General features: G+C 40.4%; 1 protein-coding gene across 4 annotated transcripts in view; it reads left to right on the top strand.

Moving 5' to 3' along the window:
• The first annotated feature begins 3,825 nt into the window (after positions 1-3,825).
• The window catches only part of LOC137410946 (uncharacterized), a 57,572-nt gene continuing 46,660 nt past the window's right edge, over positions 3,826-14,737 (top strand). For 3 of the 4 annotated variants that reach the window (XM_068096400.2, XM_068096390.2, XM_078769280.1), the window contains exon 1: positions 3,832-4,021. In XM_068096400.2, coding sequence (XP_067952501.2) covers positions 3,865-4,021 — 157 coding nt within the window. In that variant the 5' untranslated portion in view covers positions 3,832-3,864. Of the gene's footprint in view, positions 4,022-14,737 lie in introns of all 4 variants that reach the window. The other variant, XM_078769274.1, reaches the window with a different exon arrangement.

Raw genomic sequence — 14,737 nt, forward strand, 5'->3', positions numbered from 1 at the left:
AGGCGAGTTCATTGGTCGGATGAAAGCCGGTTCTTGCTGTACGTGACAGATGGGCGTGTTCGGGTGTGGCGCCACAAAAACACCACGTATGCACCTAAAAACATTCAACCAACGGTACCCTTTGGTGGTGGCTCGATTATGGTCTGGGGATGCTTCTCCCATGACTGTAAGTTGGACCTGATAACTGTGCGAGGTAACCTCAACGGAGAGCGATATGCCGAGGAAATCCTGAATACCACCGTAATCCCGCACTTCGATGACCACACCCTCGCCAGCAGACCCATCTTCATGGATGACAACGCCAGGCCTCACCGTGCGAGACGCGTCCGAGCCTTGCTGGAGCAAGGCGCTGTGACAACCATCCCCTGGCCTGCGTACAGTCCTGACCTGAACCCCCTCGAGCACGTTTGGGACATGTTGGGACGACAAATTGCGAAGATGGTCCCTCCAATAGCCAATCTGGATGAATTGGAACGTGCATTACATCGGGAATGGAACAACCTGCCACAGCAACGCATACGACGGCTTACAGGGTCTATGAGACGTAGGGTTGAGTCAGTGATCCGATCACGTGGGTCCTACACACGTTATTGACGCAAAGATCGCTAGAGGTCTTCTCAGAACAATGACTGTACGTTAGAAAACATAAACGTCATCCACACTGTCCGTGATGGACCTATAGCTCCATACTTAAATTGAGGTGCAAATATGCCTAAAATTCCCAAAAAATTTCACCTTAAATTATTCAGAATAAAATATTGAAAACGGCATGATTGTTATGTTATTATGTGACCATAATATCACTTCTCCAGAAAATATAGCAATATCATGGGTATATTACACTGTTTTGACGACAACAAACTTGTAATGTGCGAGGTTGTAAAAAAACGGGGGGGGGGTGCTTAACTTAATTCTTTGTGTATATATATATAAAACACAGTTTGTGTGTGTGTGTGTGTGTGTGTGTGTGTGTGTGTGTAATGTTACCAATAGACTCCTAAACGGAGAGGCTCACGTGCTTGATATTTGGCATAGACATGGCCATTGAGCCTGGGAAGAACATGGCCGACCTAAAAAAAAATATTTCATAATATTTTTTTACCATATTTTTACCGCAGCGCATTTCAGCGAGGAATATTATGCACGGAATCTGAGGCGGTGGCAGAGCAGCGCGCTGATTCGCTCAGAGCGATCACGTGATGTTCCTTGCCGCCATAAACTCAGTTACGCGTTCGCACGTATTTCAGAGCGAAAAGCGATTGCGTTTTTTCACATTTCAGCGAGGAACATTGCCATTCACACCACATAGGTTTTTTTTTCTTTCATCTTTACGAGATCCATATTTTTTATTCATATTTACCTCAGCGCATTTCAGCGAGGAATATTATACACGGAATCTGAGCAGGTGGCAGAGCAGCGTGCTGATTCGCTCAGAGCGATCACGTGATGTTCCTTGCCGCCATAAACTCACAGTTACGCGTTCGCACGTAATTCACACGTTCAAAACAAACGAGATCCGCGAAGCGAGTTGGTCGAGTCGTGCTAACCAAGATGGCGACACGGCGGCTTCACTTTTCACGGAGTATGAGCGTTCTATATATTTTCAATTCAGTGCGCCCGACTCGCTTACGTACTTGATTTGTGGCATAGACATGGCCATTGGGCCTTCACGGCGAAATTTGTGCGAGGCTTTTGTCCGAGTGAGCTTGAGTCGAGAGGGCGAATGTACGGGTCTCCCTTCCCCCGCCCGGCAACGCCGGTACTGGAGGGCGTCACAGGATCGGTGAGTCTCCAAAATCCGCTTTGTGCTGTTGCGAAGATGCAGGACGATGTCGCGATTGTTGTGCTGCTCTCCGACCATTAGAACTGCAACGTCATTGTTGACTGGCCCTCCCCTTCCCTCCCCTTCCCTCCCCCTTCCCCCTCCGTCCTCCCCTCCCCCTCCCTTCCCCCTCCACCCTACCCCCTCCCCCTCCCTTCCCCCTCCACCCTACCCCTCCCTCCTCCCTCACAAAGTGATTCTTCACCATTGGGAGATAGGGCCAAAAACGATACATAGCGGGATATCTCAAAAAGTTATAGACGGATTTAGACGAAACTTGTTGGACAGGTTGTGTGTGTGTGTGTGTGTGTGACGAGGAAGAATCGATTCAATCTTGGTGAAGATCCGGATCCGGATCCAGCTGGTATAATTTTTTAAGTGATTCTTCACCATTGGGTGATATGGCCAACTAGGTGGAGGTATGTATGCTTGCTACTGAGTGCCGTTCTAGTTTATATCTGCAACATGTCACACAACAGGTCTACAGGAGCTTTACATTGCTGTTGGGGTTCTTGCTGTGGGTCGCTTTTTGAAATGTGCACCCATTGGTTGTACAGCTGTCGGACCACGCTCACGTCTGTCACTTGACTCCACCCACCATAGTGCCGAGACGAAATATGACCGCCATCTTGTTTCCTGTGGACTGAACACATTAGGCCTCAGCTGACTAATTATACACTGTCCGCCTTTGTTGCGCCAGATTTTCATTGGCTTTGTTTGGGTGGAGTGTTCATTTATTAGTAAGGTTTAATCAAGCCTGTACGAGCCTCCCTTAAAAATAGTGTTACGTAATTTTTGAACGGCGCCATATGCGCGTTTCCCAATCGACCCGTTGCCGGATTTTTAAAACGAATTCTGTTGCGCTTAATGATAAAGTCCCACACCTCAAATAACCAAGTAGGTCTATCGGTATTTTTTTTATGAACAAATGGTTTATTACCAGAGAAAGAGAGCAAGAGGGCGGAAACTTGCTAACTGGATACACTTCTAATGTTCTTGAGGCCCAAGCCCAGATCTACACTAATCTATACACCCCACAGAGGTTATAACATGACCCTTCATACCACTCTTGTACAGAGTGGGTGTACTAGTTGCCTAAAACTAGATCCAACTGTACGTCAGATTCATAATTCTCAAATTGATATCAAACCAAACCGTGAAGACCCTCGGGAGTGAATTGTATAATATCTTCAACAGCAAGGGTGAGGGAGTTGAGTGGACAGAGGAGGCGAAAAAAAAAATATTTTTATATGTGCTGCAAGAATTGTGACTACAGTGCGGTCATTTTGCTTATTTTATGATTATGGATTCTCCCAAGGTTATACAATTGTTTTTATCCTCCCTTGAGTGTTTACTCAGTTTACCGTAATCGTGAATGATTAGCATTGCAATGAATGAACTGGACACTACACCAACACTCAACAACAAGACTGTGTTCCCTGCGGTGTAGCTGGTCATTCTTTCGTGGGTAGTGTATCTCCAGGGAAGATCTGGGGCTTCGTGTTATGTTTCTGAGTTTTCGTTTTCATTGCAATACCCATTATAGTGCGTGATCTAAATATATTTTCGAACCATTTTAAATTGAAAATAAAGCGAAAATCGATGGTCAACTTGGTCGATACGTTACGTGATGACGTCATAATATATTTCACTTGACGGCTGTTATTTGATTCTCGAGTTTATTTGTAAATTTAATACGTACGCAAAGCGTCAGCTGAGGTCAACATCCCATATAAAGCATTCTTAAAACAGGGAAAAAATGTCGGATTCCAGCGATGCTGGAACATTTACTATTAGTATTACATATTATTACTATTATCACATATTATTACATATTTAATATGCTGGAACATATTAAACGTATTACTATTAGTATTACAGTATAAGTATTAATTAAATGAAGAAAAATAATTTTGAATGAGAATAATTCCCTTTTCACCTCTAAATGGTGAAACTGAGTGACTGAGTAACTGAGTGACCTATTTTATCTGTAGATTGATGGAGATGGAGGACCCAAGAGTACAATGCAATCTCTGTGAATCATGTGTTCTGGGGTGAGCCCCTTGGGCTCCACATCCGGCTCTGGTGGAGAGGACAACGGGGTCCATCCAGGAAGTGCTTCTGGGGACAGCTGCGGGTTCAGGATCATGAACTTACGCATCTTTCCCGCTCAAAAGGCCAGGGCGCGTAGGGAACCGGGTACGTGGCGTCGCATGGATCTGGATAGATGTGCATGAAAAGCATTAGACGCCACAAGTGGCTTCTCGATATTTATACCTGGATATGCTGCATTGAATACAAAACTCATAATAGGATAATAAAAGGTGTAACCTTGCTATTAAATATATGGAAATACAGGATGCCATTTAACACCACACAGGTGTAACAGAGAAAAAACCAGTGTGCGGTCTAACCCATCCTCCAATCAAATTGGCCGCATAACGCAGGTGACCTATGACCAATCAGGTGATTGCATATATAATTTTGTCTGACACTCGGATGTTGCGGAGTTAAAGCCCTTAGTTACATTTGAACTGTCTCGGCTGGGTTCCATTCTCAACACCTAAGTTTAAACTGTCGGATTTAAGTGCTTCGAAGGTGACGGTGTAACATCACAAAGCGCGCCTTCCTGGGGAGTGGACGTAAAGCTGGCTGTCCCGTCTGCTGACAGTAGTTGGTGGACATTAATTATCCCATGGTATATATTGTAAAGAGTCGACAAGTTTAACGCCGGTACCCTGGACAGTCAATACAAATTCCTGCCATCTTCAGATGAGTGTACTGACGTCACACCTAGCCAGTTTGTTCGTGAAAGTCTTGGGCCAAAAGCTTTCCGAAGCAAGAGAGTGGGGATAGTTTGGGCCATTAAATAAGTTGCAGTAGTACTCTTAATTATCACTTGTGTTTTAATCACTTTGAAATAATTAATCATGTTCTTCCATTTGTGCTCACTCCTGAATTGTCTCTTCCTGAGTTTTATTATTGGTGGAACGGTAACAACTGACTCAATTTGCCTTTTGCTGAAGTCAGGTAGCATTACATTGTGGGATAATGTCATCTTTCAGATAGAATGTTTACCTTTTCTTGTTTGCTGTGGGCATTAACTTTCAATGTGTCATCCTTATACCCGGTATCCTACAACTTCAAATGGTGCCCGAGTTGTTAACACTTTACATCATCATCATCATCATCATCATCATCATCATCGTCATCACCATCATCACCATCATCATATGCCACCGTCACAATCATATGCCACCACCATCATCATATGCCACCAGCATCATCATCATATGCCGCCAGCATCATCATCATATGCCACCAGCATCAGCATCATATGCCACCAGCAGCATCATCATATGCCACCATCATCTTCATCATATGCCACCATCATCATCATCATCATCATCATCATCGTCATCACCATCATCATATGCCACCACAATCATCATATGCCACCAGCATCAGCATCATATGCCACCAGCATCATCATCATATGCCACCATCATCATCATCATATGCCACCACCATCATCATCATATGCCACCATCATCATCATCATCATCATCATACACCATCATCATCATCATATGCAGCCATCATCATCATATGCCACCAACATCATCATCATATGCCACCACCATCATCATCATATGCCACCACCACCACCACCATCATCATCATCATCATCATATGCCACCATCATCATCATATGCCACCACCATCATCATACACCATCATCATCATCATACACCATCATCATCCTCATCATCATCATCATATGCCACCATCATCATCATTCATCATCATCATCATCATACACCACCATCATCATCATACACCATCATACACCACCACCATCATCATCATCATCATACACCATCATCCTCATCATCATCATATGCCACCATCATCATCATATGCCATCATCATCATCATCATATGCCACCATCATCATCATACACCATCATCATCATCATTCACCATCATACAGATGTGAAGTGGTAGGCCATGCAAGCTAACAAAACGGGACCGCCGAGTGCTGAAGCGCTTTCTGCGTAAAAAACGTCTGTCCTCGGTTGTAACACTCACTACCGAATTCCAAACTGCCTCTGGAAGCAACATCAGCACAACTGTTCGTCAGGAGCTTTATGAAATGGATTTACATGGCAGAGCAGCCGCACATAAGCCTAAGATCACCATGTGCAATGCAAAGCGTCGGGTGGAGTGGTGTAAAGTTCGCCGCCATTGGACCCTGGAGCAGTGTAAATGCGTCTCTGGAGTGATGAATCACGCTTCACCATCTGGCAGTCCGGCGGACTAATCTGGGTTTGGCGGATGCCAGGAGAACGCTACCTGCCCGAATGCATAGTGCCAACTGTAAAGTTTGGTGGAGGATGAATAATGGCCTGGGGCTGTTTTTCATATTTCGGGCTAGACCCATTAATTCCAGTGAAGGGAAAACTTAACGCTACAGCATACAATGACATTCTAGACGATTGTGTGCTTCCAACTTTGTGGCAACAGTTTGGGGAAGCCCCTTTCCTGTTTCAGCATGACAATGCCCCCGTGCACAAAACAAAGTCCATACAGAAATGGTTTGTCGAGATCGGTGTGGACGAACTTGACTGGCCTGCACAGAGCCCTGATCTCAACCACATCAAACACCTTTGGGATGAATTGGAACGCCGACTGCGAGCCAGCCCTAATCGCCCAACATCAGTGCCCAACCTCACTAATGCTCTTGTGGCTGAATGGAAGCGAATCCCCGCAGCAATGTGCCAACATCTAGTGGAAAGCCTTCCCAGAAGAGTGGAGGCTGATATAGCAGCTAATGGGGGATCAACTCCATATTAATGCCCATGCTTTTGGAATGAGATGTTCAATGTTCGGGTGTCCACATACTTTTGGTCATGTAGTGTATATACTATATACAGTCACGTGAAAAAGTAAGGACACCCCATGTAAAGTTTTGACTTTTTCAACATATTTCAACATACAGCTATTTGATCTTCATTTCAACAATATTGACAGATAAAGGTGATATAATATAACAAATATCATGAAACATTTACATTTTGTAGTCCATTGTATAATTTAAATAAACATAAATACAAATTTCGCATGTGAAAAAAGTAAGTAGACCCTTGGCTCTAATAGGTGGTATTGCCCCCTTTGGCAGAAACAACCTCAAGTAGGCGTTTCTTATAACTGTCTACCAGTCTCTGACATCGACAGGGAGAAATTTTTGCCCACTCCTCCATGCAGAATTCTTTCAGCTGTGCGATGTTTGAGGGGTTTGTTGCATGCACAGCTCGTTTAAAATCCCCCCACAACATCTCGATGGGATTTAGATCCGGGCTTTGACTTGGCCATTCCAGAACCCTCCATTTCTTTCTTTTCAGCCATTCCTTGGTGGATTTACTGGTATGTTTATGGTCATTGTCATGTTGCAAGGTCCACCTTCGGTTGAGCTTCAACTTTCCGACAGATGGCCTCACATTATCCTGAAGCACCCTCTGGTACAATGAAGAATTCACAGTGGATTCTATGATGGTGAGCTGCCCAGGCCCTGATGCAGCAAAGCTGCCCCAAACCATAATATGTCCACCACCAATTCCACCATGCTTTACAGTTGGTATTAGGTTCTTGTGGTCAAATGGTGTTTTTTTGTTTTTAAATGTGTTTTTAAACACAAAAGGTGTTTTTAAATCACATGGTGGTGAGGTGTTCTTAAATCACATGGTGGTGAGGTGTTTTGAATTACGTGGTGGTGAGGTATTTATAATCACATGGTGGTGAGGTGTTTTTAATTATGTGGTGATGAGGTGTTTTGAATTACGTGGTGGTGAGGTATTTATAATCACATGGTGGTGAGGTGTTTTGAATTATGTGGTGGTGAGGTGTTTTTAATTATGTAGTGATGAGGTGTTTTGAATTACGTGGTGGTGAGGTATTTATAATCACATGGTGGTGAGGTGTTTTGAATTACGTGGTGGTGAGGTATTTATAATCACATGGTGGTGAGGTGTTTTGAATTACGTGGTGGTGAGGTGTTTTGAATTACGTGGTGGTGAGGTGTTTTGAATTACTTGGTGGTGAGGTGTTTTTAAATGATGTGGTGGTGAGGTGTTTTTAAATGATGTGGTGGTGAGGTGTTTTTATTACGTGTTTTATGGCTGTGAGGTGTTTTTAATTTCGTGGTGGTGAGGTGTTTTTATTACGTGTTTTATGGCTGTGAGGTGTTTTTATTACGTGTTTTATGGCTGTGAGGTGTTTTTATTTTGTGTTTTATGGCTGTGAGGTGTTTTTATTTTGTGTTTTATGGCTGTGAGGTGTTTTTATTTTGTGTTTTATGGCTGTGAGGTGTTTTTATTACATGTTTTATGGCTGTGAGGTGTTTTTATTACATGTTTTATGGCTGTGAGGTGTTTTTATTTCGTGTTTTATGGCTGTGAGGTGTTTTTATTTTGTGTTTTATGGCTGTGAGGTGTTTTTATTTTGTGTTTTATGGCTGTGAGGTGTTTTTATTACATGTTTTATGGCTGTGAGGTGTTTTTATTACATGTTTTATGGCTGTGAGGTGTTTTTATTTCGTGTTTTATGGCTGTGAGGTGTTTTTATTACATGTTTTATGGCTGTGAGGTGTTTTTATTTCGTGTTTTATGGCTGTGAGGTGTTTTTATTACATGTTTTATGGCTGTGAGGTGTTTTTATTACATGTTTTATGGCTGTGAGGTGTTTTTATTTTGTGTTTTATGGCTGTGAGGTGTTTTTATTACGTGTTTTATGGCTGTGAGGTGTTTTTATTACATGTTTTATGGCTGTGAGGTGTTTTTATTTTGTGTTTTATGGCTGTGAGGTGTTTTTATTACGTGTTTTATGGCTGTGAGGTGTTTTTATTTTGTGTTTTATGGCTGTGAGGTGTTTTTATTTTGTGTTTTATGGCTGTGAGGTGTTTTTATTACGTGTTTTATGGCTGTGAGGTGTTTTTATTTCGTGTTTTATGGCTGTGATGTTTTTATTTTGTGTTTTATGGCTGTGAGGTGTTTTTATTTTGTGTTGTATGGCTGTGAGGTGTTTTTATTACGTGTTTTATGGCTGTGAGGTGTTTTTATTTTGTGTTTTATGGCTGTGAGGTGTTTTTATTACATGTTTTATGGCTGTGAGGTGTTTTTATTTTGTGTTGTATGGCTGTGAGGTGTTTTTATTACATGTTTTATGGCTGTGAGGTGTTTTTATTTTGTGTTGTATGGCTGTGAGGTGTTTTTATTACGTGTTTTATGGCTGTGAGGTGTTTTTATTACGTGTTTTATGGCTGTGAGGTGTTTTTATTACATGTTTTATGGCTGTGAGGTGTTTTTATTTTGTGTTTTATGGCTGTGAGGTGTTTTTATGACTTGTTTTATGGCTGTGAGGTGTTTTTATTACATGTTTTATGGCTGTGAGGTGTTTTTATTTTGTGTTTTATGGCTGTGAGGTGTTTTTATTACGTGTTTTATGGCTGTGAGGTGTTTTTATTACATGTTTTATGGCTGTGAGGTGTTTTTATTTTGTGTTTTATGGCTGTGAGGTGTTTTTATTACGTGTTTTATGGCTGTGAGGTGTTTTTATTACATGTTTTATGGCTGTGAGGTGTTTTTATTTTGTGTTTTATGGCTGTGAGGTGTTTTTATTTTGTGTTTTATGGCTGTGAGGTGTTTTTATTTCGTGTTTTATGGCTGTGAGGTGTTTTTATTACGTGTTTTATGGCTGTGAGGTGTTTTTATTATGTATTTTATGGCTGTGAGGTGTTTTTATTTCATGTTTTATGGCTGTGAGGTGTTTTTATTTCGTGTTTTATGGCTGTGAGGTGTTTTTATTACATGTTTTATGGCTGTGAGGTGTTTTTATTTTGTGTTTTATGGCTGTGAGGTGTTTTTATTACATGTTTTATGGCTGTGAGGTGTTTTTATTACATGTTTTATGGCTGTGCGGTGTTTTTATTTTGTGTTTTATGGCTGTGAGGTGTTTTTTTTTTTTTTTTTTTTTTTTTTTTTTTGGATACAAGATCGAGGCTCGTGAAAGAGCGAACATTAATCACACAGAAAGACAAACCGACACATAAAACATATAACATAGGGAGCGGTAGACAAGATGGGGAGAGAGGGGGAAGGACACAAACACAACATTTGAGAGCAGGGACCGAGAGACATGGAGACATCGAGAGATCTGAGAGAGGGCGAGGGCTTTGGGGGGGGGGGGGCATGGGAAGGGGGCGGTGGGAGAGGTATAAAACATATGGACACTGCCAGGACTTCCAGGAAAGAAGTTGGAATTTCAAACAAGGTGGATCTGGGGTGAATTAGCGGGGGTAGAAAAGATCAAGGTTTTGGATGGGGGAAGATAAGAGATGGTGGTGAACAGCTGTTTTAAAGACCTGGAGGGAGGAGTGGGATTGAAGGGAGTGAGGGAGTTTGTTCCAGAGGCGGGAGAAAAGAGGAATGAAAGAGTGAAGGTGAGCAGAGAGCCGAGATTTCGGCAGTTTAACCATCAGAGGGTTGCTGGCAGATCTTGTGCGACCTGTAGGAATATTTGGGGGACAGAGCACAGAGAGAGCTGGGGGTGCAAGGCCGGAGAGGAGTCGGTAGAAGACAGAAAGACCACCTACCTGCCTGCAGTGAGTGAGTGAAAGGCCCTCAGAGATAGCTTCATCGCGGGAGATTCCAATAATTCTGAAAGCTTTGGTTTCAACAGCGTGAAGCCGAGCTAGGTGTGAGGCAGGAGCACCGGCCCATAGGGGAGAACAGTATTCCATTGAGCTGCGGATGAAAGCCTTGTATGTGGTGAGGAGCTCAGGTGTGCCGAGGAAGGACTTCGCACGACGGAGGATGCCCAGTCGGCGACTGGCTTTGGAGGCCAGCTTGGAAATGTGGTTTTCCCAAGAAAGATCATGGCAGATAGTGAGACCCAAAATCTTGAGCGACAGAACTTCTTGGAGAGGATTGTTGAGAAAGTAGATGGGAGGGTTGTCCAGTCGATCTTTTCGGAGAGACATAGTAAGAGTGTGAGATTTGTCAGGATTGAAAGACATGTTCCACTTGTTTGACCAGTCTGTGATTTTGTCCAGGTCTTCAGAGAGTGAGGAGGCAGCAGACTGCCGATCTGAGGGAAGAGGAATGGAGCGGCAGAGAGTGGAGTCATCAGCAAAGAGATAGAGAGGATTTTCGAGAGATTGTTTTGTTATTTTATTACATGATTTTATTACATGATTTTATTACATGATTTTATTACATGTTATTTTATTACATGAGATTGTTTATTACATTTTATTACATGTTATTACATGTTTTATGGCTGTGATGTTTTTATTTCGTGTTTTATGGCTGTGAGGTGTTTTTATTACATGTTTTATGGCTGTGAGGTGTTTTTATTACGTGTTTTATGGCTGTGAGGTGTTTTTATTACATGTTTTATGGCTGTGAGGTGTTTTTATTACATGTTTTATGGCTGTGATGTTTTTATTTCGTGTTTTATGGCTGTGAGGTGTTTTTATTACATGTTTTATGGCTGTGAGGTGTTTTTATTACGTGTTTTATGGCTGTGAGGTGTTTTTATTATGTATTTTATGGCTGTGAGGTGTTTTTATTTCATGTTTTATGGCTGTGAGGTGTTTTTATTACGTGTTTTATGGCTGTGAGGTGTTTTTATTACATGTTTTATGGCTGTGATGTGTTTTTATTTTGTGTTTTATGGCTGTGAGGTGTTTTTATTTTGTGTTTTATGGCTGTGAGGTGTTTTTATTACATGTTTTATGGCTGTGAGGTGTTTTTATTACATGTTTTATGGCTGTGATGTGTTTTTATTTCGTGTTTTATGGCTGTGAGGTGTTTTTATTACATGTTTTATGGCTGTGAGGTGTTTTTATTTTGTGTTTTATGGCTGTGAGGTGTTTTTATTACGTGTTTTATGGCTGTGAGGTGTTTTTATTACATGTTTTATGGCTGTGAGGTGTTTTTATTTCGTGTTTTATGGCTGTGCGGTGTTTTTATTTTGTGTTTTATGGCTGTGAGGTGTTTTTATTTTGTGTTTTATGGCTGTGAGGTGTTTTTATTACATGTTTTATGGCTGTGAGGTGTTTTTATTTTGTGTTTTATGGCTGTGAGGTGTTTTTATTTTGTGTTTTATGGCTGTGAGGTGTTTTTATTACATGTTTTATGGCTGTGAGGTGTTTTTATTACATGTTTTATGGCTGTGAGGTGTTTTTATTTTGTGTTTTATGGCTGTGAGGTGTTTTTATTACATGTTTTATGGCTGTGAGGTGTTTTTATTTTGTGTTTTATGGCTGTGAGGTGTTTTTATTACGTGTTTTATGGCTGTGCGGTGTTTTTATTTTGTGTTTTATGGCTGTGAGGTGTTTTTATTACATGTTTTATGGCTGTGCGGTGTTTTTATTTTGTGTTTTATGGCTGTGAGGTGTTTTTATTACATGTTTTATGGCTGTGATGTGTTTTTATTTCGTGTTTTATGGCTGTGAGGTGTTTTTATTTCGTGTTTTATGGCTGTGAGGTGTTTTTATTGCGTGTTTTATGGCTGTGAGGTGTTTTTATTTTGTGTTTTATGGCTGTGAGGTGTTTTTATTACATGTTTTATGGCTGTGAGGTGTTTTTATTACGTGTTTTATGGCTGTGAGGTGTTTTTATTTTGTGTTTTATGGCTGTGAGGTGTTTTTATTTCATGTTTTATGGCTGTGAGGTGTTTTTATTTTGTGTTTTATGGCTGTGAGGTGTTTTTATTACATGTTTTATGGCTGTGATGTGTTTTTATGTCGTGTTTTATGGCTGTGAGGTGTTTTTATTTCGTGTTTTATGGCTGTGAGGTGTTTTTATTTCGTGTTTTATGGCTGTGAGGTGTTTTTATTTCGTGTTTTATGGCTGTGAGGTGTTTTTATTACATGTTTTATGGCTGTGAGGTGTTTTTATTGTGTTTTATGGCTGTGAGGTGTTTTTATTACATGTTTTATGGCTGTGAGGTGTTTTTATTACGTGTTTTATGGCTGTGTGGTGTTTTTATTTTGTGTTTTATGGCTGTGAGGTGTTTTTATTTCGTGTTTTATGGCTGTGAGGTGTTTTTATTACGTGTTTTATGGCTGTGAGGTGTTTTTATTACGTGTTTTATGGCTGTGAGGTGTTTTTATTTCGTGTTTTATGGCTGTGTGGTGTTTTTATTTTGTGTTTTATGGCTGTGAGGTGTTTTTATTACATGTTTTATGGCTGTGAGGTGTTTTTATTTTGTGTTTTATGGCTGTGAGGTGTTTTTATTACATGTTTTATGGTTGTGAGGTGTTTTTATTTTGTGTTTTATGGCTGTGAGGTGTTTTTATTACATGTTTTATGGCTGTGAGGTGTTTTTATTACATGTTTTATGGCTGTGCCGTGTTTTTATTTTGTGTTTTATGGCTGTGAGGTGTTTTTATTTTGTGTTTTATGGCTGTGAGGTGTTTTTATTTTGTGTTTTATGGCTGTGAGGTGTTTTTATTACGTGTTTTATGGCTGTGAGGTGGTTTTATTACGTGTTTTATGGTTGTGAGGTGTTTTTATTTTGTGTTTTATGGCTGTGAGGTGTTTTTATTACGTGTTTTATGGCTGTGAGGTGTTTTTATTTCGTGTTTTATGGCTGTGAGGTGTTTTTATTTCGTGTTTTATGGCTGTGAGGTGTTTTTATTTCGTGTTTTATGGCTGTGAGGTGTTTTTATTTCGTGTTTTATGGCTGTGAGGTGTTTTTATTACATGTTTTATGGCTGTGAGGTGTTTTTATTTTGTTTTATGGCTGTGAGGTGTTTTTATTACATGTTTTATGGCTGTGAGGTGTTTTTATTACGTGTTTTATGGCTGTGTGGTGTTTTTATTTTGTGTTTTATGGCTGTGAGGTGTTTTTATTTCGTGTTTTATGGCTGTGAGGTGTTTTTATTACGTGTTTTAAGGCTGTGAGGTGTTTTTATTACGTGTTTTATGGCTGTGAGGTGTTTTTATTTCGTGTTTTATGGCTGTGTGGTGTTTTTATTTTGTGTTTTATGGCTGTGAGGTGTTTTTATTACATGTTTTATGGCTGTGAGGTGTTTTTATTTTGTGTTTTATGGCTGTGAGGTGTTTTTATTACATGTTTTATGGTTGTGAGGTGTTTTTATTTTGTGTTTTATGGCTGTGAGGTGTTTTTATTACATGTTTTATGGCTGTGAGGTGTTTTTATTACATGTTTTATGGCTGTGCCGTGTTTTTATTTTGTGTTTTATGGCTGTGAGGTGTTTTTATTTTGTGTTTTATGGCTGTGAGGTGTTTTTATTTTGTGTTTTATGGCTGTGAGGTGTTTTTATTACGTGTTTTATGGCTGTGAGGTGGTTTTATTACGTGTTTTATGGTTGTGAGGTGTTTTTATTTTGTGTTTTATGGCTGTGAGGTGTTTTTATTACGTGTTTTATGGCTGTGAGGTGTTTTTATTTCGTGTTTTATGGCTGTGAGGTGTTTTTATTTCGTGTTTTATGGCTGTGAGGTGTTTTTATTTCGTGTTTTATGGCTGTGAGGTGTTTTTATTTCGTGTTTTATGGCTGTGAGGTGTTTTTATTACGTGTTTTATGGCTGTGATGTGTTTTTATTTCGTGTTTTATGGCTGTGATGTGTTTTTATTACGTGTTTTATGGCTGTGATGTGTTTTTATTTCGTGTTTTATGGCTGTGAGGTGTTTTTATTTCGTGTTTTATGGCTGTGAGGTGTTTTTATTTTGTGTTTTATGGCTGTGAGGTGTTTTTATTACGTTTTATGGCTGTGAGGTGTTTTTATTACATGTTTTATGGCTGTGCGGTGTTTTTATTTTGTGTTTTATGGCTGTGAGGTGTTTTTATTTCGTGTTTTATGGCTGTGAGGTGTTTTTATTTTGTGT

The sequence above is a fragment of the Myxine glutinosa genome, chromosome 1 (genome assembly GCF_964187855.1).
Source record: "Myxine glutinosa chromosome 1, kmMyxGlut1.1, whole genome shotgun sequence".
NCBI classification, from domain to species: domain Eukaryota; kingdom Metazoa; phylum Chordata; class Myxini; order Myxiniformes; family Myxinidae; genus Myxine; species Myxine glutinosa.